The sequence below is a fragment of the Nilaparvata lugens genome, chromosome 14, assembly GCF_014356525.2.
Source record: "Nilaparvata lugens isolate BPH chromosome 14, ASM1435652v1, whole genome shotgun sequence".
Taxonomy (NCBI): domain Eukaryota; kingdom Metazoa; phylum Arthropoda; class Insecta; order Hemiptera; family Delphacidae; genus Nilaparvata; species Nilaparvata lugens.
The window spans coordinates 14,285,739-14,312,380 of record NC_052517.1 but is presented as its reverse complement, the minus strand read 5'-3'; the positions used below and the strand labels follow the sequence as shown (position 1 = coordinate 14,312,380).

At 34.9% G+C, this 26,642-nt stretch overlaps 1 protein-coding gene across 3 annotated transcripts; it reads right to left on the bottom strand.

Annotated features, from left to right (window-relative positions):
* Window positions 1-3,079: 3,079 nt before the first annotated feature.
* On the bottom strand, window positions 3,080-19,045 carry LOC111058597 (gamma-glutamyl hydrolase A-like). Of its 3 annotated transcripts, none has more exons than XM_039440813.1 (5): window positions 18,828-19,045; window positions 15,255-15,469; window positions 12,409-12,520; window positions 9,158-9,396; window positions 3,080-3,546 (listed from the first exon to the last, which is right to left on the bottom strand). In XM_039440813.1, exons 2-5 carry the CDS (start codon window positions 15,461-15,463, stop codon window positions 3,174-3,176), a joined length of 933 nt encoding a protein of 310 aa, XP_039296747.1. In that variant the 5' UTR covers window positions 15,464-15,469; window positions 18,828-19,045; the 3' UTR covers window positions 3,080-3,173. The 3 variants fall into 3 exon arrangements, with proteins under 3 accessions (XP_039296747.1, XP_039296745.1, XP_039296746.1); XM_039440811.1 differs by having other exon boundaries at window positions 18,653-18,968; XM_039440812.1 differs by having other exon boundaries at window positions 18,732-18,926.
* Window positions 19,046-26,642: the final 7,597 nt, after the last annotated feature.

Sequence of the window (26,642 nt, the reverse complement as noted above, 5' to 3'; positions counted from 1 at the left end):
AATCCTAGTAAGAAATATTTCATATATAAACTTACATTAGAAATGGGGGAAATTTTCGGAGACTGTGTCTCCTTTCTCAACCGAGAAGACTTCTTGGATTCTTCAGACATTTATTCACTTTTATATGAAATATTTCTTACTAGGATTCATTATTTTCAGAAGAAACCGTCCATATCTAAAACACCTGAAACATTGAAAAATGGTGTTTTTTTAATTAATTTTCTGAAAATTCCATACCTCAATCAATATAATTATTTCTCTCTTTTTCTCCTCACTCCTGACTCCTGACCTGACTAACATTGAACGAGCGTTAGCGAGTTCTAATGTGTGTACAGAGATATACGCCTGTCTTATACACTTGCTTTCTGTTGAATATAAATTTCTTAACTTGTGCTCAAATTGTATTTTTCCCATGTTGACAATATATCCATAATATATATAAATATATATCTATAATCCATATTTATATATATCTTATATATATATGAAGACTTCTCGGTTGAGAAAGGAGACACAGTCTCCGAAAATTTCCCGCATTTCTAATGTAAGTTTTTAAGTGTTTTCAATCTATTTATATCGTGTCTCCTGTTTTAATTTATATATATATATATATATCCTATATATAATATATATATATATATATATATATATATATATATATATATATATATATATATATATATATAGGAGTGGCCGTAGTCGAGTGGATCAGATGCTGGCTTTATGATTCAGAGGCCCGGGTTCAAATCCCGGCCCTGGCAAGATATTTATCTCGGGCCACTCCCGTGTTTCGGATGGACACGTTAAGCCGTCGGTCCCGGCTGCCCGAAAAGCAGTCATTAGGTCATGTCAGAGGCCCTGAAATTGATCAGTTGCGACCTGAAAACTCTTACACTAGACCTGAGCCAGCCAGGTCACTCGATATTATTAATATTATTATTATTATAACGATATATCGAAAATTTTACTTCCCTTTTTGACAAGAAAACTGCTTATTGTAAGTTCAAATGTGTAAACACAGGGAATATTAGGTGTTAGTTGAGTAAACAAAATCACGAAAAAAGTTATCTTTAATATAGTTCAAACATGGGTATTCGTAGAATTTGTGTTATTGGTTTTATGTGTTACAATAAGCTGGAGTCTTATGTTTTTTTATTGTAGTTTTCTGTTGTGTTTCAATTTAGTAGTGTTGACAGGCATCGTGTGTTAAACTGTTGATTCAAAGTAAGAACTGAACTCAAAAATCATTATTGTTGACCGAGCGAAGTGAGGTCTAAGATTCAAGTCGACGGTTTGGCATTTCTCTTAATGTTTTAATGTTTGAATGTTTATATGTTTATATGTTGCGCATTTACGGCGAAATGCGGTAATAGATTTTCATGAAATCTGACAGGTATGTTCCTTTTTTAATTGCACGTGGACGTATATACAAGGTTTTTGGAAATTTTGCATTTCAAGGATTATATGAAAGGAAAAATGAGCCTTCTTCATATGCCAATATTAGGGTAAAAATCAGACTACAGAATAAATTATTCATCATAAATCAGCTGACAAGTGATTACATAGATGTGTGGAGAAGCCAGTCTATTGCTGTATTTCCATAAGGTCTATAGTCTCAATCAGGTACTTGTGGATGAGAATACTGCGTGAGGTCTACTGTTCACAGAACTACTAGTGTATATATCAGAATGAACTGAAATAAAAAAAGTGTACTAACAAATGATTCTAGTCTACTAACAATGGCCACAGTACTTGAAAGAGTGGTCATATATCTTTCCAGAAATTAAAAAAAACTCGAACGTGGCTGAAACAATAGCAAACTACAGACACAAAACTGTATCTTGAACGCCGACTGACCGACTCTGACAGCTGACTCTGATTTTGACCTGACTCCTGTACAACTGTACACCTGTACTGGCGAAGTGAAACGTTTGTAGACGAAAAGAGAAGAGAGATTAGTTGAATAAAAAATAAAACCGCTTTAAAATTAGTGTATAATTGAAAAAAAAATACATTCAAAGTATATGTATTTGAATCCGATATATCGGACCAAAAAATATCGACATCTCCAATACTATCGGGATGAATTTGTCGATGGCGATATATTGATATATCGGGCACAGAATATCGATATATCAAATCAAAAATATCGATATATTGCTGCCATCCCTATTCCCTAGAGCCTAGAGGTTCGAAATAATTATTATGTTCGAAGGATGATCGCGCTATTGTCATTTTGTTGACTTCGCTACAACCTAACCTCACAATAATGTGAAACGTTCAATCCAGCTGATTGGGTAACAAAACCAAATAAAATATCCTGACCAGGGGATTGCTGGGTAGCCTATAATGATACATTATGTTTATATAATAGATTGATAATAAATATCATGATTATTGCATTTATTTAAATGTTTTATCATGAAAAGTAATGTCAGTCCATGTTTCAAAGGGTGAAATGCTTGGTTGGGAGTTCGGCTTCATTCTTCTAAATGCTAATGTGTGTTGAAACAAATTAAAGAATAATAATAAAGAAGTGAAAAAAAGTTATGATGAAGTAAGAAACAGATGATGAAGAAGAGTACTGGAATTATAAAGAAAATTGTATAAGATAGAAAAGTTCCTATAAGCAAACTATTATTGATCCAATAAATTAAAATGGAATTATAATAACCACACAAACCCGCCCACAATGCTGCAAATCCATCCATAAACTCTTCATGAAAAATTGCAAAAAATGGAGATGAAGAACAAAGATACAAAATATAAAAATGCTGAACCCTTCATTCTAAGCTTGGTAGCTACTGAGAAGTTGGTAGAGCCTTTTTTTGAAAGTAGACGATGAGCCGGATAGTACAAGATTTTCAGGCAACTCATTTCATTTTCTTGTGGCCGTAACCACAAAACAATGATTGAAAATTGCTGTTCGATGCAATGGAATTTGCAGCTTATATTGGTGTGATCTGGTTCCTCGTTCCGGTGGAGGAGGAGGAGGAGGAGGAGGAGGAAGTTGAGGGAGAAGAAAATAGGTAAAGACTTGTTAGTGATTGAGAATAATTAATAATGATTAAAAACGATATCCTATCCCAAATATTTATTACAAATCCAAATTTACTCAAAATTAAATTATTTCGATTGCAGTTTCGCTTTTCATCTTAACGAATTCCTCAATTCTACGTTGATTCGAAGTAATAATACTGCAAATCATAGGAATCAGGTGTATAGGTAGCCCTATAGTTATAGATCAAAGCATCCTTCTCAGAATTTTTATCCGGGTATCTGTGATCGTTCTGCTTGGCCGTATTCACTAACCAGTCATAGAAATAACGATTTGCCAATATTGCCTTGAAATTGTGCGGGTTGTGCTGGATGGGGTGCCATTCGTAGGCTGGTTTTTCGGGGTGGAATTGCACCCCTACGAAGGGCAGTGCCTTGTGTTCCATGCTTGAGACGAACTCAAGGCCTTCTTGATCGAGGTTGGTGGAGAGTACCCGCCAGTCTAGGTCCAGGCCATACGAGGATAGGTTGGGCTCGGTCAGGCAGAAACTGCAAAAAATAAAAAAAAATTGTAGATTAAGAAAGTAGAATAGATATCTAAAAAATGTGATACTTTTGACCACGGTATATAGATGAAGACGGTAGGTGTCACGCGCATGTTTGTGCTAAATTTCCGGTGTAGCTGACGTCATTTTATCATCTGTTTTTATAAATAAGTTTTATAAATTATTGCCAATAGGTGTTAAAAACCTCGGTTGGTGGCGATGACGCAATCTAGCTGGCAGGCCACTGCGCACACATTTCATGACCACTTTTCATCTAAATACCGTGCTTTTGACATGATATGAGTTGTGGTATAAAAATTGTGAATGAAAATTTTTTGTGTAGTTGAGAAGTTGATATTGAGGTATTTATTCATATTCACAGTGGCGTAACGGTGGCAGCGGGGGTCTAGGGCTTGGGCCCGGATAATATGTAGGCTAATTGACCGAGCGAAGTGAGATCTAAGATTCAAGTCGACGGTTTGGCATTTGTTTAAATGTTTATATGTTGCGCATTTACGGCGAAACGCGGTAATAGATTTTCATGAAATTTGACAGGTATGTTCCTTTTTAAATTGCACGTCGACGTATATGCAAGGTTTTTGGAAATTTTGCATTTCAAGGATAATATAAAAGGAAAAAGGAGCCTCCTTCATACGCCAATATTGGAGTAAAAATCAGACTATAGAATTATTCATCATAAATCAGCTGTCTAGTGGATTATAATACTACCCGTTTAAAAACATCGAATATCTGGGAAATGTATCTTTCCATCAACGTTAGTAGACAGTTGACTATAATAGCCTACTACCCGTTCAAAAACATCGAATATCTTGAAAATGTATCTTTCCATCAACGTTAGTAGACAGTTGACTATAATAGCCTACTACCCGTTCAAAAACATCGAACATATTGAAAATATATTATCTTTCCATCAACGTTGTAGACAGTTGCAGCCAGACCTGATGACAGCGCTCACACTCACATTCCGGGACGACACGTCACGGTACGATAGGACAGAAAGCTCTATATTTATTTAGGATTTTTTCTATACATTTTAAATTGATAAATTATTCATTAATTTTTGAGAAAACATAACAACAGGTCAATGTAACTTGCTAAGCGCGAGGTCTACTGTTCACAGAACTACTAGTATAGGTTATCTGATAAAATAGAATTACCCGGTCTAGGGGGCCCGGGTTAGGGCTCGAAATGATAATTATATATTGCATACTTGAAAAAAAAATAATCATGGAAGTAACTTTTGATAAAAAAGGAGATGTTTTATTGTGGAAAATGACAGGTTTCATTCATTGTGTAAGAAGAAATATGCAATAGAACAATGTCTGGTTATAGAAAGCAAAGATTGCAGAACTTGGCGCCTTGTAGGAGACATCAAATCAAAGGTTTTTATAGATTATTATCTTTATTATTTTAACAATTCATGAATCTTAAGACTAGATACTACTTACTAACTCTAGATTTAGCTCTAAAGGTTAGATTCTATATTTGTTGCTTAAAACATAATTCTTGACTTGAATTGTAGAATTCAATCGAGAACAAGTTTTATTTTTTCAACTAAGCTATGTAATTCACTCATGGAAGATGTACGTTCACATTGGAGTTTAATGCTTGGGATTAAGAGAGAAGGGGGCTGGAGAAAGGTGGTACGATTTTAGAAGAGGGGTCCGGATTTTTTTTGCGGGGGAGCTCGGTTTGGAAACGTTACGCCACTGCATAAAAATACTAAGAAATTGTCAAAAACCACAGATTTTATTGATACTTAGAAAGACCGGTTTCGGTTGTTACACCATTGTCAATCTCTGATAAACTCAGTAAACTCTGATCTCAGTTCATCAGAGCTTGACAATGGTGTAACAACCGAAACCGGTCTTTTCAACTATCAATAAATCTGTAGTTTTTGATAATCTCTTAGTATTTTTATTTAATTTAAAAGAAAATCATTTAAAAAATTGGGAAGAGCTGATGAATGAATAGGTCGAGTTGAATGAATTCTACAAACCATAGGATATCTTCTTATACTATCTTTTCACTATGCTATCACCATAAATGATACAGTATCAACACAATATGATACAGTATCATCTCAACTTGATACACAACGCCTTGATTTGATACAAAATTTCCACAAACCATGAGATATTGAGGTACCATAACCTTATTCAGAACTGCTTATCAACTATCTAAATTCGGGGAGAAATAGTATTGGATTATTCTTTTGTTTCTCTCCCAATCCAATCATTGTTTTGATTTTATGCAGTTGTAAATAAATAAATAAATATCTACTCATGCTATATTTTCTCTATGATATCACCAAAAATGCTACAGTATTATCACAAATGATACAGTATCAACACAATAAGATACAGTATCATCTCAACTTGATACACAACACCTCAATTGGATACAAAAACTTCAAACTTTGAATGAATTCTACAAACCATGGGATGTCTTCTTACGCTATATTTTTTCTATGGTATCACCATAAATGATACAGTATCAACAGAATATGATACAGTATCATCTCAACTTTATACACAACACCTCAATTGGATACAAAAACTTCCAAACTTTGAATGAATTTTACTAACCATGGGAGGTCTTCTTGTGCTATCATTTCTCTATGATCATACTAATAATTAAATTATTAATCAAATAAATTTTATTTTATTCTATTATTTATTTAAAAAATTGTTATATTTCAGGAAACCAGGAGCTAAATCCCATTATTGCCCTCATAACGCGCATTGAGTATACAATTTGAAAAAATAATATATTAAAATGAGAATAAAATAACTCAACTAATATACTATTGAGTTTTAGGAAAAAACTGAAAACAGAGTTAGTAGAGAACCTTGTAAATATGAAACTTATAGTCTATATATATATATATATATATATATATATATATATATATATATAATATATATATATATATATAAACGAAATGGCACTCACTCACAGACTGACTGACTGACTCACTCACTCACTCGCAGAACTAAAAATCTACCGGACCAAAAACGTTCAAATTTGGTGGGTATGTTCAGTTGTCCCTTTAGAGGCGCACTAAGAAATCTTTTGGCAATATTTTAACTCTAAGGGTGGTTTTTAAGGCTTTAAAGTTCGTCTTTTAGCATGTATATTCTTCTCATTCTCTTAATTATAATTGAAAAATGTCCATACCACATGTCAATATAGAACTATAACCTAGAGAGAGTACCTCTTCGAATCAGTTGTTAAACTGCTAACTAAATTAATAATTTTGTCAGGCTGTCAGGTTTGTTGAGTTGACTTTGTTAGGTTGGCACCAAGTTGAAGATTGAAATGCATTTATCGCGGAAAAATTGATTGTGCACTGCTACTTCAATCAGAGCTATTCCTGGGAATATTATATTACTAGCCGTCAGGCTCGCTTCGCTCGCCATATCCGTTTAGTGTGGACCCCCGACTGGATCGTCCTAACATATGATAAAAATGCTCAAACGAAAAATGCAGGCGAGCGAAGCGAGTCTGCCGATCTCATTCTTGGACGATCCAGTCGAGGGTCCAGGGGGCGGAGCCCCCTGGCTAGACAGATATGGCGAGCGAAGCGAGCCTGACGGCTAGTAGCATATAAAAGAAAAAGAAAGACGTATGTAACTAATACTGAAGAATTCAAGACGAAAAGAAAAATAAATCAATATTAATGATATTCGTATGGCTTTTATTGATGTTGAGTTCTTGATGTAAGTTCCACCTTTCCTGAATATATCATTGAAGCCGTCAATGGGCCTTCATACTACAGCCGGGACCGACAATTTAACGAGCCCATCCGATTACTCGGGAGTGGCCTGTTTAAAAAATTTTGGCTATGAGCGGGGTTTGAACCTGAGATCTCTAGGCTACTACGCAAGCACTCTATCCACTATATTGAGGTCCACTTTATTATTGCGGTGGAGAAAGATAGGAGAAAAACGATGCCGATCCTCTGTCTTGTCAACGCCTTCTATAGACGGTAGCTGATACAGGTTTATTGATGTAATAATAACGGTACATTCTCGTTTTAAAATAATCAATTACATTTTATTGAGCAAGAGATTATATTTTTCAATAATTTCATAATGAATTTTCATAATTAAGATGAAATATTCTGTTAATTAATTATCACTTCTACATTGTGTGTGTGTGTGTGTGTGTGTGTGTGTGTGTGTGTGTGTGTGTGGTGTGTGTGTGTGTGTGTGTGTGTGTGTGTGTGTGTGTGTGTGTGTGTGGTGTGTGTGTGTGTTGTGTGTGTGTGTGTGTGTGTGTGTGTGTGTGTGTGTGTGTGTGTGTGTGTGTGTGTGTGTGTGTGTGTGTGTGTGTGTGTGTGTGTGTGTGTGTGTGTGTGTGTGTGTGTGTGTGTGTGTGTGTGTATGAGTGTTTGTGCGACTGTGTACGCGATATCTCATCTCCCAATTAACGGAATGACTTGAAATTTGGAAGTTAAGGTCCTTCGATCAAATGCAATTTAAGATGGCGGCTAAAATGGCGAAAATGTTGTCAAGAACAGGGTTTTTCGCGATTTTTCCGAAAATGACTCCAACGATTTTGATCACATTCATACCTAGAAAAGTCATTGATAAGCTCTATCAACTGTCACAAGTCTCATATCTGTAAAAATTTCAGGAGCACTGCACCATCTATGCAAAGTTTGGTTTTAGATTCCCAATTATCAGGCTTCAGATACAATTTAAACAAAAAAACTCGAGTGGAAAAGATCGAGCATGAAAATCTCTACAATTAATGTTCAGTAACATTTTCACCTAAAATTGGAAATAAGCTCGAAATTCGAGAAAAGAAGATTAGTCAATTGCAAACTGTTGGCAACTGTTGATTTTATTAAATCATTCACTATGAAGAGATAGCAGATCTCGTGTATATCTAGCGTTATTGTACTGTCACCAGCTGGCTCAGATCTTAGAAAAGTAGACTTGAGATGCGCGGGAACACTAGCGTGAGTTGATAAATTTTCATAACGGCAAGGAAAGTAGTGTGAGTGCACCACACCAGATTTTTGTTCCAAGTGCATACAGAAATCAAAAGTAAAGCACTGCTTATCAATATTTATACTAATTTTAGAAGTACGTATGTTCCGGCAAAGTGTTGGAGCTCCTAATCCGGTTTGAACGGATGGTTTGATAATTGCCAATGACAACTTCATCAAAAACTCACGTCTCTTCATTTTATTGTTTTGAATCTCAAGTTGTAGGGAATCATAACATTTATTCCAATCTGATCCATCATCCCATACCACATGCTTAGTGACAATACAAGTAAATCTTTGTAATTAAAGTGTTTGATAAAAGTCCCACGTAAAAGACACTGTGGGGTGTTAGACACCCCAAACGAAGAACAAGATGAGCTGGTGAACTTGTAGAATGCTATTACTGACTGGAAGTGGTGGAGAGTAGTTGACAATACTACAAACCTAATTCTGACTGGGCATAAATTCCCATCTGTTTGATATTGTCAACTGCAGAACAGAAAAAAAATCCCTGGGGTGTGAAACACCCCAGTGTGTCTCTTTAGGGTTAATAGTCGAAAGAAGGAACTCGCTACGCTCGTTCAATAATACTCACTGATGATGGTTAACGGTAACAGGCACTCGACCCAGTAGATAGTCGATTTCGGGAGACAGATTCCTGTAGAGTCGGCTAAACTGGTGGTTTTGTTTGAATTTGAGCGGCAAATTGATGTTTTCCGCCTTGCAGTCTACCAGAGGGTTTGTCATGTTGGCAGCTATCACTGAAATAACCTCCAGACCTTGACAGACTCCCAGGATCGGGAATACTTGGGTGTTCTTGCTGTTTTCATTGATCTGGAAAAGTCAAATTGAATTATGTGATAGTAAGAATTCGAGTTTGTAAAAGATAAATCTTAGAGCCGGTTTCCGAGCTCGGGATTTAGCTAAGTCCTAGACTGGAGTCAGCTGGAGTCAGAAAATTGGCTTTCCAAAACGGGGCGTAGTCGCAGTCATTGTCGTAGTCACGTTTCAATTAAATTTCGAAAAACTAGAAAATTGAACAGAAAATAAAATGAAGAGAAAATAGTGTAAAGTTTCAGCTATTTTGAATGATTTAGGAATGTCTAATTTCGACAAGGAAAAACGTTTCAAATTATAAAAATGAGAAAATAAAAACTACGACTACTGTTATAAAAGCTGCGACTACGCCCCGTTTTGGAAAGCCAATTTTCTGACTCCAGCTGTTTAAAGTCTAGGAGTTGGCTAATTCCCGAGCTCGGAAACCGGCCCTAAAAAGTCTGGTGTGGCGCACTCACACAATTTTCCTTGCCGTTATGAAAATTGATCACCTGACACTAGTGTTCACACGCATCTCAAGTCTACTATTCAAAGATCTGAGCCAGCTGGTGACAGGACAATAACGCTGGAGACACGTGAGGTGTGCTATCTGTTCATAGTGAATGATTCAATAGAATCAACAGTCGCAATTGAATAATCACACCTTTCTCGAATTTCAAGCTTATTTTCAATTTTAGGTGAAAATGTTACTGGACTTTAATTGTAGAGATTTTCATGCCCAATCTTCTCTACTTGGAATTTTTTATTTAAATTGTATCTGAAGCCTGGATAATTAGGAATCTAAATTCCAACTTTGCATAGATGGGGCGGAGCTCTTGAAATTTTCACAGATAGGCCTACTTGGCAGATACTTTTCAGGACTTGTGGCATTTGATAGAGAAAATCGTTGAAGCCGTTTTCGATAAAATCGCGAAAACTCCTGTTTTTGACAACATTTGTGACATTTTAGCCGTCATCTTGAATTGCATTTGAACGAAATTGTTCGTGTCGGATCCTTATAGTGTAAGGACCTCAAGATCAAAACTTCAAGTCATTCCGTTAATTGGGAGATGAGATATCGTGTACACAGACACACATACACTCAAACACACACACACACACACACACACACACACACCACACACACACACACACACACACACACACACACACACACTTTTTCAAATTTCTTTTTACTGATTCACAAAATTTCAATTCTTATTCTTAATAATGCCGCGGTACGAACGACGTTCAAACTTGGGTCGTAGAGCTCGAAATGCTGTAAATTGAAAATAATATGCACGGGAAAATCAGCAGCAAGGAAATTTACCATTCAGGCATTTCTCTTAATATTTGAATGTTCATAAGTTGCGCATTTACGGCGAAACGCGGTAATAGATTTTCATGAAATTTGACAGGTATGTTCCTTTTTTGATTGCGCGTCGACGTATATACAAGGTTTTTGGAGATTTTGCAATTCAAGGATAATATAAAAGGAAAAAGGAGCCTCCTTCATACGCCAATATTAGAGTAAAAATCATACTATAGAATCATTCATCATAAATCAGCTGACAAGTGATTACACAGATGTGTGGAGAAGCCAGTCCATTGCTGTATTTCCATAAGGTCTATAGTTTCAATCAGATACTCGTGGATGAGGATACTGCGTGTGGTCTACTGTTCACAGAACTACTAGTTAGGTGTGCAGCAGTTTGTATTTTTAGTTATAGTAGAATGCAGCTTGCTGGGAATTGAGGCTAGGGCTACATGAGCGCACAAAATGCGTCCGTTGCAACTTACTTTTTGACGGCCGTCGCTAGTAACACCACACGAGCGTTGAGTGTGGTGCGTCAACGTCAGTTGGCTTTATGCAATGGAACCAGAAGAAGCAATAACTTTTGCATGTCTCGACGTGCGTTGTAGCATTTCTGCGCAGTTCAAAAATCACCGTCCGTTACGACTTCCGTTATTTGGTATGCACGTATCTCGTGTATTGTCACCAATTCACTTCTTGTATTTCTACAATGGACGTCAAAAAGTAAGTTGCAACGGACGCACTTTGTGCGCTCGTGTAGCCCTAGCCTCAATTCCCAGAAAGCTGCATTCTACTATAACTAAAAATACAAACTGCTGCACACCTAACTAGTAGTTCTGTGAACAGTAGACCACACGCAGTATCCTCATCCACGAGTATCTGATTGAAACTATAGACCTTATGGAAATACAGCAATGGACTGGCTTCTCCACACATCTGTGTAATCACTTGTCAGCTGATTTATGATGAATAATTCTATACTCTGATTTTTACTCTATTATGAAGGAGGCTCCTTTTTCCTTTTATATTATCCTTGAAATGCAAAATTTCCAAAAACCTTGTATATACGTCGACGCGCAATTAAAAAAGGAACATACCTGTCAAATTTCATGAAAATCTATTACCGCGTTTCGCCGTAAATGCGCAACATATAAACATTTAAACATTTAAACATTAAGAGAAATGCCAAACCGTCGACTTGAATCTTAGACCTCGGTCAATAATATGCACGGGAAAATCAGCAGCGAGGAGATTTACCATTCAATTCCAAGCAAGGTGCATTCAACTATAACTAAAAATACAAGCTGCTGCACACCTAACTAAGCACATAGGAAGTCCATATTGAGATATAAATGTAAATACTGATCGTTGGATAATTTTCATAAAAATATAGTGCATCAGATTAAGCTAAGGCTAAGCACACCTAAGGAGGCGTGGCTTAGTGATACAAAGTGTTGATTTTATGGAGATTGCCTTATCACACCGTTCCACGCCATGCCCGATTCAGTGTGTGTGAGTTCTTCTATTCAAACCAATAAGCAGGAGGCATCTGGATGCAAAATATTGCATCGCACCTTCCAGCTATAGTTTGTCATGAGATGCAATACGGTAACTATTTGACGGTACGAAGTTCGCCGGGCCTGCTAGTTTCAGAATAATTTCACAAATAATTTTCCAATAATTCTAATGATTTTTCAATTTTTTCTATAACTTACCTCCTTTGCTATTTTGTATATGATGTTAGCAGCTTCTGCAAATCCCCCTTTCATTGTCAAATTGGCAGCTCCTCCAGGAAATACAACTCCATTGATAAATGCCATATTATCTCTGAAATTACAAAAAAAAGGTTCATTTTCAATCTCAAAAGATTAGTTGTGTTCCAAACACATCCTATTATATTGAGCTAGCAATGTCTGTATATATTTTTATATTTGTTTATGTATATGGTTAATATCGGGCACCATAGCACGATGCCGCGAGCCTCGCTTGTTATTTATTTATTTATTTATAAACAGAACACAATTCTTCAAAATGATTGGGGAAGGACTAACAGGCACAGCTCAAAACTGTTTCTTCCCCGATTTTACTTTCCTTGCCCTATTACCATAGGTAAGGAAAGTATTGCTTTCCAAAAAAATTTAAGGTTCCCTAATTTCATGTTTTCTATACGTTTCATTACTTTCCTTGCCCTATTATCATAGGTAAGGAAAGTATTGCTTACCGAAAAAAATTGAGGTACCCAAATTTCTATACGTTTCAAGGTCCCCTGAGTCCAAAAAAGTAGTTTTTGGGTATTGGTCTGTATGTGTGTGTGACTGTGTATGAGAGTATATGCGTCTGTGTACACGATATCTCATCTCCCAATTAACGGAATGACTTGAAATTTGGAACTTAAGGTCCTTTCACTATAAGGATCCGACACCAACAATTTCGATCAAATGCAATTCAAGATGGCGGCTGAAATGGCGAAAATGTTGTCAAAAACAGGGTTTTTCGTGATTTTCTCGAAAACGGCTTCAATGATTTCGATCAAATTTAAACCTAAAATAGTCATCGATAAGCTCTATCAACTGCCATAAGTCCCATATCTGTAAAAATTTCAGGAGCTTCGCCCCATCAATGCAGATAGATTCCCAATTATCAGGCTTCAGATACAATTGAAACAAGAAAAATCAAGTGGAGTAGATTGAGCATGAAAATCTCTACAATTAATGTTCAGTAACATTTCCACCTAAAATTGAAAACAAGCTTCTAATTCGAGAAAATGTGATTATTCAATTGTAAATTATTGTTGATTCTATCAAATCATTCACTATGAAGAGATAGCAGAACTCATGTGTGTCTCCAGCGTTATTGCCCTGTCACAAGCTGGCTCAAATCTTTGAATAGTAGACTTGAGATGTGCGGGAACACTAACGTCAGGTGATCAATTTTCATAACGGCAAGGAAAGTTGTGTGAGTGCGCCACACCAGATTTTTGCTATTTGTTTTTGTTTTTTTTATGTTTTTAATTGAAATATAGTTATTATTTTTGATCAATTATGGATAATTTCACCTTTCAAACCCTTAAGCTGCGTTTACTTCAAAGTTAATAACAAAATGTTAATAACTTAATATTTATAGATTCTATTAGATTGAACATAACTTATCATACACATTATGAACATATGTGTTTGTCAAGTTCCGTTCAATCTGATAGAATCTATAAGGATTAAGTTATTGACATTCTGTTAATAACTTTGATTTAGACCCAGCTTCCAGGTTTCTTTATCTTTTAGGTCGTGTTTATATTTTACAGCTGGATATACGTCAGTTTATGAATTTCGGGGATGAGATATTTTGATTTTCCACAGACGCACTCGCTCACTCACTCCCATTATCCACAGACGACGAAAGTCTCAGCTTTTCAAAGGATGAATTATCCTTTTAATGTTGTTCAGTGAGTTTTCCAGAATTTTTCTTGTAATGTCGTTCACCTAGTGCAATCGAATTTTATATCATAAACCTACTATATTGCAAATTTCTTCAAGATCGTTAGAGCTGTTTTCGAGATCCGTTGGACATGAATAAACTAATAAATAAACATGAATAAATCCATATCCAATATATACATATGGATTTATTTATGTTTATTTATTACACATATCACACTATATATATACACATATATATATATATATATATTATATATATATATATATATTATATATATATATATATATATATATATATATATATATATATATATATATATATATAAAAAGCGAAATGGCACTCACTCACTGACTGACTCACTCACTCGCAAAACTAAAAATCTACCGGACCAAAAACGTTAAAATTTGGTAGGTATGTTCAGTTGGCCCTTTAGAGGCACACTAAGAAATCTTTTAGCGATAATTTAACTCTAAGGGTGGTTTTTAAGGGTTTAAAGTTATTTTAGCATGTATATTCTTATTCCAATATCTTAAAATTATAATTGAAATGTCCATACCATATGTTAATATAGAACTATAATCTAGAGAGAGTTAGGTTGGCACCAAGTTGAAGATTGAAATGCATTTATCCAGGACCTCCCAAATACCAATTCATCCAGTTAGCCAAGACTAGCGTTTTCTCAGCTTTTCTGCGTTTCCTCACCTTTTTCAATAATATTGATGGAAATATATTTAAAAAAATTTAGTACACAGGTTTAGCTTAGGTGGAAGAATTTTGTTCGCCAAAGATACGCCGATATAGTAACAGGTGTATTTCGAGATAAAATTGACATAATACGTTCAAATTCGGCACAGAGGTTCCGCTGAGGTCTACATGCAGGCGAGCAAAGCGAGCCCGCTCATTTTTGGACGATCCAGTCCGGCGGAGCCCCCTGGCTAGACGGATATGGCGAGCGAAGCGAGCCTGACGGCTAGTATCCAATATATAAAGAAATTGCTCACTTAATATATTAGTATATAAATAACCATATGGATGACCAAATATATAAATATATACAGAAATTGCTCGCTTTATATAATAGGATAGTAAAATAATTAATAGTAATTGAATGAAAAATATTGCTCACCTGTAATATTTCTCATCTTGTCTGATAAACAGGGGTACCACCCTAGCTCCTGCTGCTTCTAACGCTTTAACATAGGAGGCAGGGATATATGTTTTGTCAAGGGTGGTAGCATTGATCTCTTGGGCAAGAACTGCTATGATTGGTCGACCGTTATAAGCGCAGTCAGCAAAATTCAGTAACGCCAGAAGTGTAGCTAATAGAGGCAACATTTTAACCTAGAAAAAAATATAAAAATGTATAACGTTTTTAGTCTTCACCACTTGAATTCAAATATTGTAAAAATTCTAGATCATAATTATAATAATAAGCTTGACCAAAGGATTTGAATCAAATTTTTTATCATCATATGCGAAGTCAGCAAAATTCAGCAATTGCTTTATAATTTATAAAATTTCAATCAATTTATAATCCAGATTATAAATTATAGAGTCAACATCGTAACCTGAAAAAAAAACAACTTCTTAGTCTTCCAAAAGTTATAGTCTTGAATTCAATATTCGAAAAATACTATTTGACAGTAAAATTAACCTATGGATTTTTAATATTTTTTCGAGGACATATAATGTTCAGTCAGAAAAATTCAGTACCGTAATGCCGATATTGCAACTAGAGAGTCGACATTGTAGCCTAGAAAAAGACATTCATAATATTTTACTTTCCTTGCCCTATTACCAAAGGTAAGGAAAGTATTGCTTTCCGAAAAAAAATATGGTACCCCAATTTCTAAATTTCTATACGTTTCAAGGTCCCCTGAGTCCAAAAAAGTGGTTTTTGGGTATTGGTCTGTATGTGTGTGTGTGTGTGTGGTGTGTGTGTGTGTGTGTGTGTGTGTGTGTGTGTGTGTGTGTGTGTGTGTGTGTGTGGTGTGTGTGTGTGGTGTGTGTGTGTGTGTGTGTGTGTGTGTGTGGTGTGTGTGTGTGTGTGTGTGTGTGTGTGTGTGTGTGTGTGTGTGTGTGTGTATGAGTGTATGTGCGTCTGTGTACACGATATCTCGTTATTGACCTGGCTCAGATCTTTGAATAGTAGACTTGAGATAGTACACATGCGCGTGAGCACTAGCGTCATGTGATCAATTTCAATAACGGCAAGGAAAGTTGTGTGAGCGCCACACCAGATTTTTATTCTCTCTCTCTTGAATTTGTAATATTATAAAAAAATTATTTCACGCTATGCTTGAATTGAATGCGTCTCTAGCGTCTCAACTTGCTAAAAGAATGTTGATTCTTTCTGAACATATCTGGAACGGTATGGTGATTGAGGAGTCAGTAATTGGAGAACATAATAATTATCAAAGTTCTCTATAAATAAAAATCTGGTGTGGCGCACTCACACAACTTTCCTTGCCATTATGAAAATTGATCACCTGACGTGATCACTAGTCACGCGCATCTCAAGTCTACTATTCAAAGATCTGAGCCAGCTGGTTACAGGACAATAACGCTGGAGACATATTAGGTCTGCTATCTCTTCAAAGTGAATGATTTAATAGAATCAACAGTTGCAATCATTTTGTAATATTGAATAGTCACATTCTCTCGAATTTCAAGCTTATTTCCAATTTTAGGTGAAAATGTTACTGAACATTAATTGTAGAGATTTTCATGCTTAATATTCTCCACTCGAATTTCTCATTAAATTGTATCTGAAGCCTGATAATTGGGAGTCTAAAATCAAACTTTGCATAGATGGGACGGAGCTCCTGAAATTTTCACAGATATTATGGGACTTGATAGAGCTTATCAACGACCATTTTAGGTTTAAATTTGGTCGAAATCATTGAAGCCGTTTTCGAGAAAATCGCGAAAAACCCTGTTTTTGACAACATTTTCGCCATTTTATCCGCCATCTTGAATCGCATTTGATCGAAATTGTTAGTGTTGGATCCTTATAGTGTAAGGACCTTTAGTTCCAAATTAAGTAATTCCGTTAATATTGAGAGATGAGATATCGTGTACACAGACACACATGCACTCATACACACACACTTACAGACCAATAACCAAAAACCACTTTTTTGGACTCAGGGGACCTTGAAACGTATAGAAATTTGGGTACCTTGATTTTTTTCGGAAAGCAATACTTCCCTTACCTATGGTAATGGGGTAAGGAAAGTAAAAAAAATATAAATTCCAGTACCCTTTTAAGTTATTTTATCACAACATGTTTTCGACATTCATGCCATTTTCAAGTCAAACCATTTTGATTTGAAACATGTTCTGACAAAATAATTTAAAAGGGTACTGGAATTTATATTTTTTATTTATATTAAAAGTAGCCCTAAAGAAAAAAGACAAAGTTCTCTATCTATCGAGTCACCTACTATCGAAGATATGTCTAGTCTACGATAGAGGTTTGAAGTAATTTGTAATAATTTGTTAATATCAATTATTGATATTAACAAATTAAAGTTAATACGATTAATTGTCCGACATCCGAGTAATTTATGAATAATTAGTAATCTAAGTAGTTTATCGATTAACCTTCCGGCAGTCGCGCTGTTGCAAAAAGTACAACAGAGTCAGTTTTTTGCTTCACAAAACTATTGAATGGGGTGGTGTCAGTGAATGAGTTACCTATACATTTCAAAACTTTTCCCTCATCACTCCACTGAGTTGCAGTATCAACCGAGCAATGGTTCAGTCTTTAGGTGCCATTTAGTCGCGACAGTGCATAAGATAGGAAAAGACTGTAAACGAACCAATAACACAGAATTGATGTACGGTAAGGTACCTTATTGGGCTATGAAAAGGTAATCATCCAAATGTTCATAGGCGAAAAATAATCCAAAAAGAAGTGAAAAGTAATTATACAATCAATTAATATGTTTGACAGTAAACAGAGTACATAACACTTGGAAAATGAATGATGTGTTTTGAATATTGTAAATTGAAGAATTTTGAAGTGATATATAACCTAACTACATTTGGACTGTTGTATAAATTAGAATTGGAACCGTTTTGAGCTTATAAGCCTGTCGTACTTTTCTGTAAGTTGTGTAATTCTGAATGATTGAATAAATAAATAGATAAAATTGGATGTTGTACAAAATACAACACGTGACTGCTCGTGTGATTGAGTAAGGCGCGACTACCGGAAGGTTATTCTATAACACCATAGAGAAATAATAGCGTAAGTAGATATCCCATGGTATAGGGCGTTTATGTCGCAACTTCTATTGTTATCTCAAGCTGATTACTGTCGATTATTGTCGATTTTTACTGTTTTGACAGGGTAAGAGTGTATGAACGGCACAATATGAGAGACTACCAGCGTCATAAAGCTTCACAGGAAAGAATTACGTGGACTGTCAGCTTGAGATAACAGTAAAAGTTGCGACATAAACGCCCTATACCATGGGATATCTACTTATGCTATTGTTACTCTATGATAATACTCACCAACTTGGACATTTTTTCAAACAATATATTGAAAAAAAATCAGATTTACAGTCACTTCTTGAAAAATAACACTCCCTACCGTTGTAGAGGATCCTTTTTCTTCACTAGTTAGTTCAAACTAAATTAAAACCACAATAAAAATTGACATTCACAACATAAAGAAATGATTCCTAACCTCAAAGTATCATCATGATTTGACGAATCATCAAACTGAAAAGAATTCAAAAGATTAGAACAGAGGTTATCATATCTTATCAGTCAGGGTTGTTATTCCCAATTGAATAATTTTATTACTTTGTGGCCAGTTGATAGTCAGAGACTGACTTAGAGTGAGAGAGTGTGATAGCGAGTGAGAGAGAGTGAGAGTGTGAGAGCGAATGGGAGTGGGATAGATAGATAGAGAGAGTGAGTGAGAGCGAAAGGGAGTAGGGTAGATAGATAGAGAGTGTGTGTGTGTGTGAGAGAGAGTGAAAGAGAATGAGTGAGGGATAGATAAAGAGAGAGTGAGATAGAATGGGAGAGGGATGGATCGATAGAGACAGTGAGAGAGCGTGAGATCAAGTGAGTGAGAGGTAGTGAGCGAGCGAGTGGAGCAAGTGAGTGAGAGGTACTGAGCGAGCGAGTGAGAGTGAGTGAGTGTGATAGCGTCAGAGCGAGTGAGTGAAAGAGAGAGAGAGATATATTAAGAGTAAGCGAGAAGGAGTGAGAAGGAGAGAGAGAGAGATTGATTGAACAAGTACTTTAATAGATTACATGGTGTTTGATAGAGTATAGGAGCCTTAGAAATAGGGTTAAACAGGAATTACGGAACTCAAAGATTAGGTACTTGAATTCGTTTATGACAAACAATAGACAAGACTCTAAATCACTTTGGCAGGGAATAAAAGAATTCGGGCTTGGCAAACAGAAATCGAATCCACAAATTGACTTACCATTGAATAATATAAATGACCATTTCGTTTCACACTCTAACCAACGCGACGAAGTTGTCATTGCTAATCATATAGATGATCTTGAAGAGCAGGTTACAAACTTAGATTTACCAATCACTGATCAATTTAATTTCCATCCAATCTCTGAAGAAGACACTTTCAGAGCAATTCAACGCATTCATAGTAATGCTACGGGTGTAGACAAAATTCCTATTAAATTTATCAAGAAGATGTTATTTGCTGTTTTACCAACCATTACATACATTTTCAACAAGTCACTTGAAGAAGGCATTTTCCCTGAAAACTGGAAGTTTGCTCTGGTTCGCCCTCTGAATAAAGTTCCATCACCCAATAAAGTTGAGGATTTTAGACCAATCAGTATTTTACCTGCATTGTCCAAAGTGCTAGAAAGACTCATTCATGCTCAAGTTGTAAAATTTCTAGACAACAATAGTAAGCTTCATAACTTTCAATCAGGCTTTAGAAAATTCCATTCAACTGAGACAGCTCTGCTTCGTGTCACTGATGATATAAGGTTAGCTATGGACCAAAGAAAATGCACCATCCTCACCCTATTTGATTTTTCTAAAGCATTCGATACTGTTGATCATACAGTCCTTCTGAATAAGTTGGCTATTCTTGGTTTCAGTCACAACTCGTTAGTTTGGTTTAAATCCTATCTATTAGGTAGGAAACAATGTGTATCTGTCGGTGACAAAAAGTCAACTTGGAAAAACGTTATGCATGGAGTACCACAAGGTTCAATTTTAGGCCCTCTCCTCTTCACTTTGTATGCTAATGACCTTTCTTCCATTATCAAATTCTCCAGTTTCCATACTTATGCAGACGACCTTCAAATCTATTTAAGCTGTCCCATAACAAAAATTAATGAAACAGTTGGAATAATGAATCAGGATATCAATTCGATAGTGGAATGGACAAAGAAAAATGGCCTTAAGCTTAATCCCATCAAAACACAACCCATTATAATTGGATATTCTCGTCTTATAAACAATATTGACCTTGAATCGATTCACAAAATTAGTGTAGACGGTAATGACATTCCTTACTGTAGCTCAGTTAAAAATTTAGGCATTATTATGAATAATACTCTTGACTGGTCAGAACAAGTGAACAAAACTTGTAAAAAGGTATTCTCAGCCATGCATGCATTGAAGAAAATGCACGATATCCTCCCTAGAAACATTAAATTATTATTGGTTCAATCTCTCATCTTCCCACATTTAATGTATTGTAATTCTGTTCTTAATGATATGCAAGTCACTCTGAATGATAAACTACAGCGTTGCCAAAATTATTGTCTACGTTTCGTCTACTCTCTCCAACGCCATGATCATATCACCCCAGCCCACATTGCTAGTTCAACATTGAAGCTTCCCGATCAGAGGCTTTTTCGAATAGTCAAGCTTGTTAGAGATATCTTGAAATACGGTAATCCGAACTATTTTAAAGATGATTTCAAATTTGTCTCTGAAGGTAGGAGGATAGATGCTTCACATACTAGAACCGGAGAAAGTACTTTAAGGATACCCAATCATCGAACTACTATTTTCACAAAATCCTTCTTAGTCAGTGCCTGTCGTGCATGGAATACACTTCCTGTTTCTATCAGGTCTATCGAGAGCCGAGCGAGCTTCAACCTGACTTTAAAAAAACATATTTTGGAACAAATGACTGAAACTGTCCGGCCCTAGAACGATCACATGACAACCTCACCCATTCCACCAATATAAACCTTTAAACCATGTTATAGAACGAATTGTGTATATATATATTATATGAACTCATGTTATTTCAATTATCCACTGCATACTGCTGTATATTACTGAAATTTGATAACCCTGATCTACTTTCAGCCTACTTCATTTTATTAATCAATTATTTGATCTTATCTACCTATATAATTATTTTACTTTATCAATTTTCTGTTTTTTTCTCTTCAATATTCATATTGATTAAAACTTTTACAATATTTCCATTAACAAATAAATCCTTAGTTTAAATAACGAAATTAACGTTTTGGTAGAGAGTTAGTGGGGAGGATATTTTTAATATTCTTCCCAAAGAATGGACATTGATATGTCCAAAGCTCCGCCAATTTATGTAGATGCATAACAATATGATTATTATCTATAGTTATTATATTACAAATTGCTTTTTCATGTCATATACAGTTCAATAGTTATTTTCTTAGTCTATATTATGTAAATTCATCTATAACTTTGCTGTATTGTAAGCTATTGTATATAAGTGTATAAGCCAGTATATATTGTAATCTACATAAATAAAGTACTCAATCAATCAATCAATCAATCAATCTCTCTATCTCTCTATTTGTAATGTTTCAATATGGAACGGTATGAGAAGGAGATTGATTGATTAATTATTTGCCTTTATTAGGGCGGAGTTAGGAATCCAGGTCCTCTCTGCCTCTCAATCCTGAAAAGAGAGAGAGAGACTGATGGAGAAATATTGATTGATTGATAGATAGATAGATATATTTATTGATAATTGTTACTAGGCTGTTGCCTATGGTAACATTTACAAAGATTGACAATAAAATTAAATCAAACTTAAGAGATAAATAATAATTATTTAACAGTTCTGCACTAGTATTGATCAATTACAAATATCAAAGAAAATAATATAGTATATTAAGCCATCAACATTATACTAGATCACATTAGCTATACTGGAGGAAAGAAAAGTTGTTATTTGCATCCATGTGGAATGGAACTTATCATGAAAGTATTCGAAATATTAGATAGATAGATAGGAAGAGATAAAGAGAAAGTTATGAGGATAGAGAGAGAGTGATAGTGAGGGAGTCAGAGTACTATACCTAGGTAGTTCTCCTCTATCACAAAAGGCTACAAAATAGACTAACCGATTTACTTTTTAGGTTCCAACTCTATTCCGTGAGCTTACATTTCCAATCTTCTTCAAGAGAGAGGTGATGAAGAAGACGAAGAAGAAGAAGAAAAAGAAGAAGAAGAAGAAGAAGAAGAAGAAGAAGAAGAAGAAGAAGAAGAAGAAGAAGAAAAAGAAGAAGAAGAAGTGGAAAAAGTAGAAGACACATTCCCAACCCTCCTTTAGATTAATTTGTCACCTACTAGATTCCTTTAATTTATTCCAGCCCTTATTCAATACCACGAATGGCCACAGATTACCTCTGAATGAGCTTTAAGAAGGGGTAGCGAAGAATCGAAGTAAAAAATAGATTTCAAACGATTAGCCTTCGAAGGGTTATTAAAAGGGTTCGAAAAATTATTATTGAAAGGAGGGTTATAAAAGGGTTGGAAAAATATCACTCTGAACCACTTTTGAAAAAGGTTTAGTTGGTACAAAACTATTTTGAAATTGAAAAGGATGTAAAGATTAAATAGTTTAAAACCTTTTGATTCTAGACATGGAATCATTTCTCAAAAAATAATAAGCTTAAAGGAAAGAGGAATATATAATATATATAATTATTATTTAACGAAAATCCTAAATAAATGCTGCAAATCACCCCGAAGACCTCTGCTACTGCAGACATTGACAACAGGGTTAACAGCTAGATGGAAATTCGATGAGAACTACTATCCAAAAATTAGTTGCCAGCCCGGGAATCTAACCCGGTACCTCCCAATTGCTAGTCAGGTATGCTATATATTTGCAGCATTTATTTAGGATTTTCGTTAAATAATAATTATATATTAATTAGCATTTGAATAAATGCATTCTCTATTTAATTCCATCTGTAACTGCTGTGGCTTTGTATAAAATGAGCGCTGCTATCCAGAGATTGTCAGTTTGGTGTAAGGGCAAGCATACCTGACTAGCAATTGGGAGCTACCGGGTTCGATTCCCGGGCTGGCAACTAATTTTTGGATAGTAGTTCTCATCGAATTTCCATCTAGCTGTTAACCCTGTTTGTCAATGCCTGCATTAACAGAGGTCTTCGGGGTGATTTGCAGCATTTATTTAGGATTTTCGTTATATAATAATTATAATCTGATTTGTTGACATGAAATGATAATTATCCTAAACTAGAGTGTATATCATAATTATCAAAGTTTATAATTATTTGACAATTTCAAGTGATTAGTGAGTGTTATTTTAATATTTAATTTGGTTTGTATATAATCTAAACTATATATTTTTTTGTTTTCAAATGTTTGAACAGAGAATTGAGCCTGAATTCAAGTGTATGGAACATAAGCTACTTTCTGGATTATTCATAGTGTATAAATCAAAATTTGGGAGAGAAACAGTTTTGGGCTGTGCCTGTTTGTCCTTCCCCAATCATTTTAAAGAATTGTGTTCGGTCTATCAAAAGTCAATAAATAAATAACGAGCAAAGCTCGGTGCCCCGATATTTGTATTTAAATGAAAATAATCTCATTAGAGCTCATGGGATCATATTTACACTGTTAAATTTTGTGTGGGGATCCAGCTTAAACTAGGTACCTACTTTTAAAAATCTGGTGTGGCGCACTCACACAACTTTCCTTGCCGTTATGAGAATTGATCACCTGACGCTAGTGTTCCCGCGCATCTCAAATCTACTATTCTAAGATCTGAGACAGCTGGTGACAGGACAATAGCGCTCCAGACACACGGAGTCTGCTATCTCTTCATAGTGAATGATTTAATAGAATCAACAGTTGCCAACAGTTTGCAATTGAAATAATCAAATTTTCTCGAATTTCCAGCTTATTTTCAATTTTAGGTAAAAATGTTACTGAGTATTAATTGTAGAGATTCTCATGCTCAATCTTTTTCACTCAAAATTTTGTGTTCAAATTGTATCTGAAGCCTGATAATTGGGAATCTAAAATCAAACTTTGCATAGATGGGGCGGAGCTCCTGAAATTTTTACAGATATTGGACTTACGGCAGTTGATAGAGCTTATCAATGACTAATTTTGGTATGAATTTGATCAAAATCGTTGGAGCCGTTTTCGAGAAAATCGCGAAAAACCCTGTTTTTGACAACATTTTCGCCATTTCAGCCGCCATCTTTAATTGCATTTGATCGAAATTGTTCGTGTCGAATCCTTATAGTGTAAGGACCTCACGTTCCAAATTTCAAGTCATTCCGTTCATTGGGAGATGTGATATCGTGTACACAGACGCACATACACTCATTCACACACACACACACGCACACACACACAAACACACATACACACACACACACAGACCAATACCCAAAAACCACTTTTTTGGATTCAGGGGACCTTGAAACGTATAGAAATTTACAAATTGGGGTACCTTAATTTTTTTCGGAAAGCAATACTTTCCTTACCTATAGTAATAGGGCAAGGAAAGTAAAAAACAACTCAGTGATTTTCATGAATTTTAGATCGATCATTTCAAACATATGATCATTACAACAGGTGCAGTTTAATAATTCTACTGAAAGTCAAAATCAAATTTACGCAGTTATCATCTAAATTCAATAATATAAACATACAACATGGGTTAGTTTTGTATTTGTGAATTTTTTCAAGTTTTGTGTAAGATGTGTTGACAGTGAAATTCGTTGTTTATCCATATAATGATCAAAATTTGTTGTACATTTGAAAGTGTTAAACTCTTGTAAAATAGAGATGCTCTGAGTCTGAATCAGAAGCTCCAAGTTCATTAAGGGAAAATTGAAGGAGCTTAAAGGGAAGTATTGTAAATAAATCGTTCCAAATTTTGGTGAAAAAATGTTATAACCCCTCTAGATGAACTAAGTAAAATTTACAGACAGTTATTAATTTCATTTCCAAAACAAAAACTGCAAGTTTTGTCATTTTTCAAAAATTGAGTTGAGAAATATCAACGTTTCGAAAATGATTCCATACTGTGAAATATCATGATATTACACGGAATATCATAGGCCTGATATTAAACAAAATATCAAACAAAAATCATAGTAGTGGAAACTTTTTGATGATATTCTAAATAAACAAGTAACAGGACCCATAATTTTAGAGGAACTGTATAAAAATGTGAAACTGTGTCAAAAGTGTAAAATCTATCAAATTCAAAACATATCAAGAAATTGAAACATATTAAGGAACTGTATCAAACTTTAAAACATATTAAGGAACTGTGTCAATTTTTTTGGAATCAAGTGAATTTGCTTCAAAAATCTACATTAATTTTTGATCCACTATGAAGAAACTTTATGAAAATTTGCAAAAAAAGGTGAGTTTACTCTTGAGAACTTTACATTTTTAATATCAATTCTCAGATGAATTTGAATTGCATTATAAGTTTGAGAATAACCACAGTGTGAATCGACGAGCTATGCATCAAATATCAGTTTCTAATTTATTCTGATGAAAATTTTGTGAAAATCTTTGAAAATTTAGGTTTTACACAAAATATATAAACAAATCATACAAAAACTCAGTTTCTACCAAAAGAAGTTGAAAATTAAGGATGAACAAAAACAGATTAACAAAATATAATCAAAACTTAGTTTCTAATTCGACCTACGGAAACGGTTTTAAGCATTGATGAAAAAATCTTAATTTTTTTTTGAAAATGAAAGAATTTAACGAGACAATTTAAATCATGTTTGTGCTACTTTTGTGTCTTTTTCCTATCTGTTTTATGCTTCCCCTTCCTTTTATATCCGTTTTAGTGATTATTTTCATCACATTTATTCTTGCAAAGCTGGTTTCCAACGAACGACGAAGGCAAGGAGAATTGGCAATGCTGCAAGACTAGAAATTTCAGAAAATAAAATTTGGAAAAAAATTTATTGGAGTGTTGGTTTTATTATATACTATAGTGAGGTCCACGTTATAATGGCAGTATTTGATTAGCAATGGTAGCTATCCTTGACTATCATTTAACAAAGCGGATAGGATAGCGCTATCTCTTTCTCGCGTTTCTATGCTGCCAGATCGTCCTTCAACAATGTAGAATATTGATAATTAATCAAAACAATATTCCATCTTAATTATGTAAACTATTGAGAAATTATTGAAAAATATAATTTATTTCTTAATAAAATGTAAATAATTATTTTAAACGAGAATGAACAGTTAATA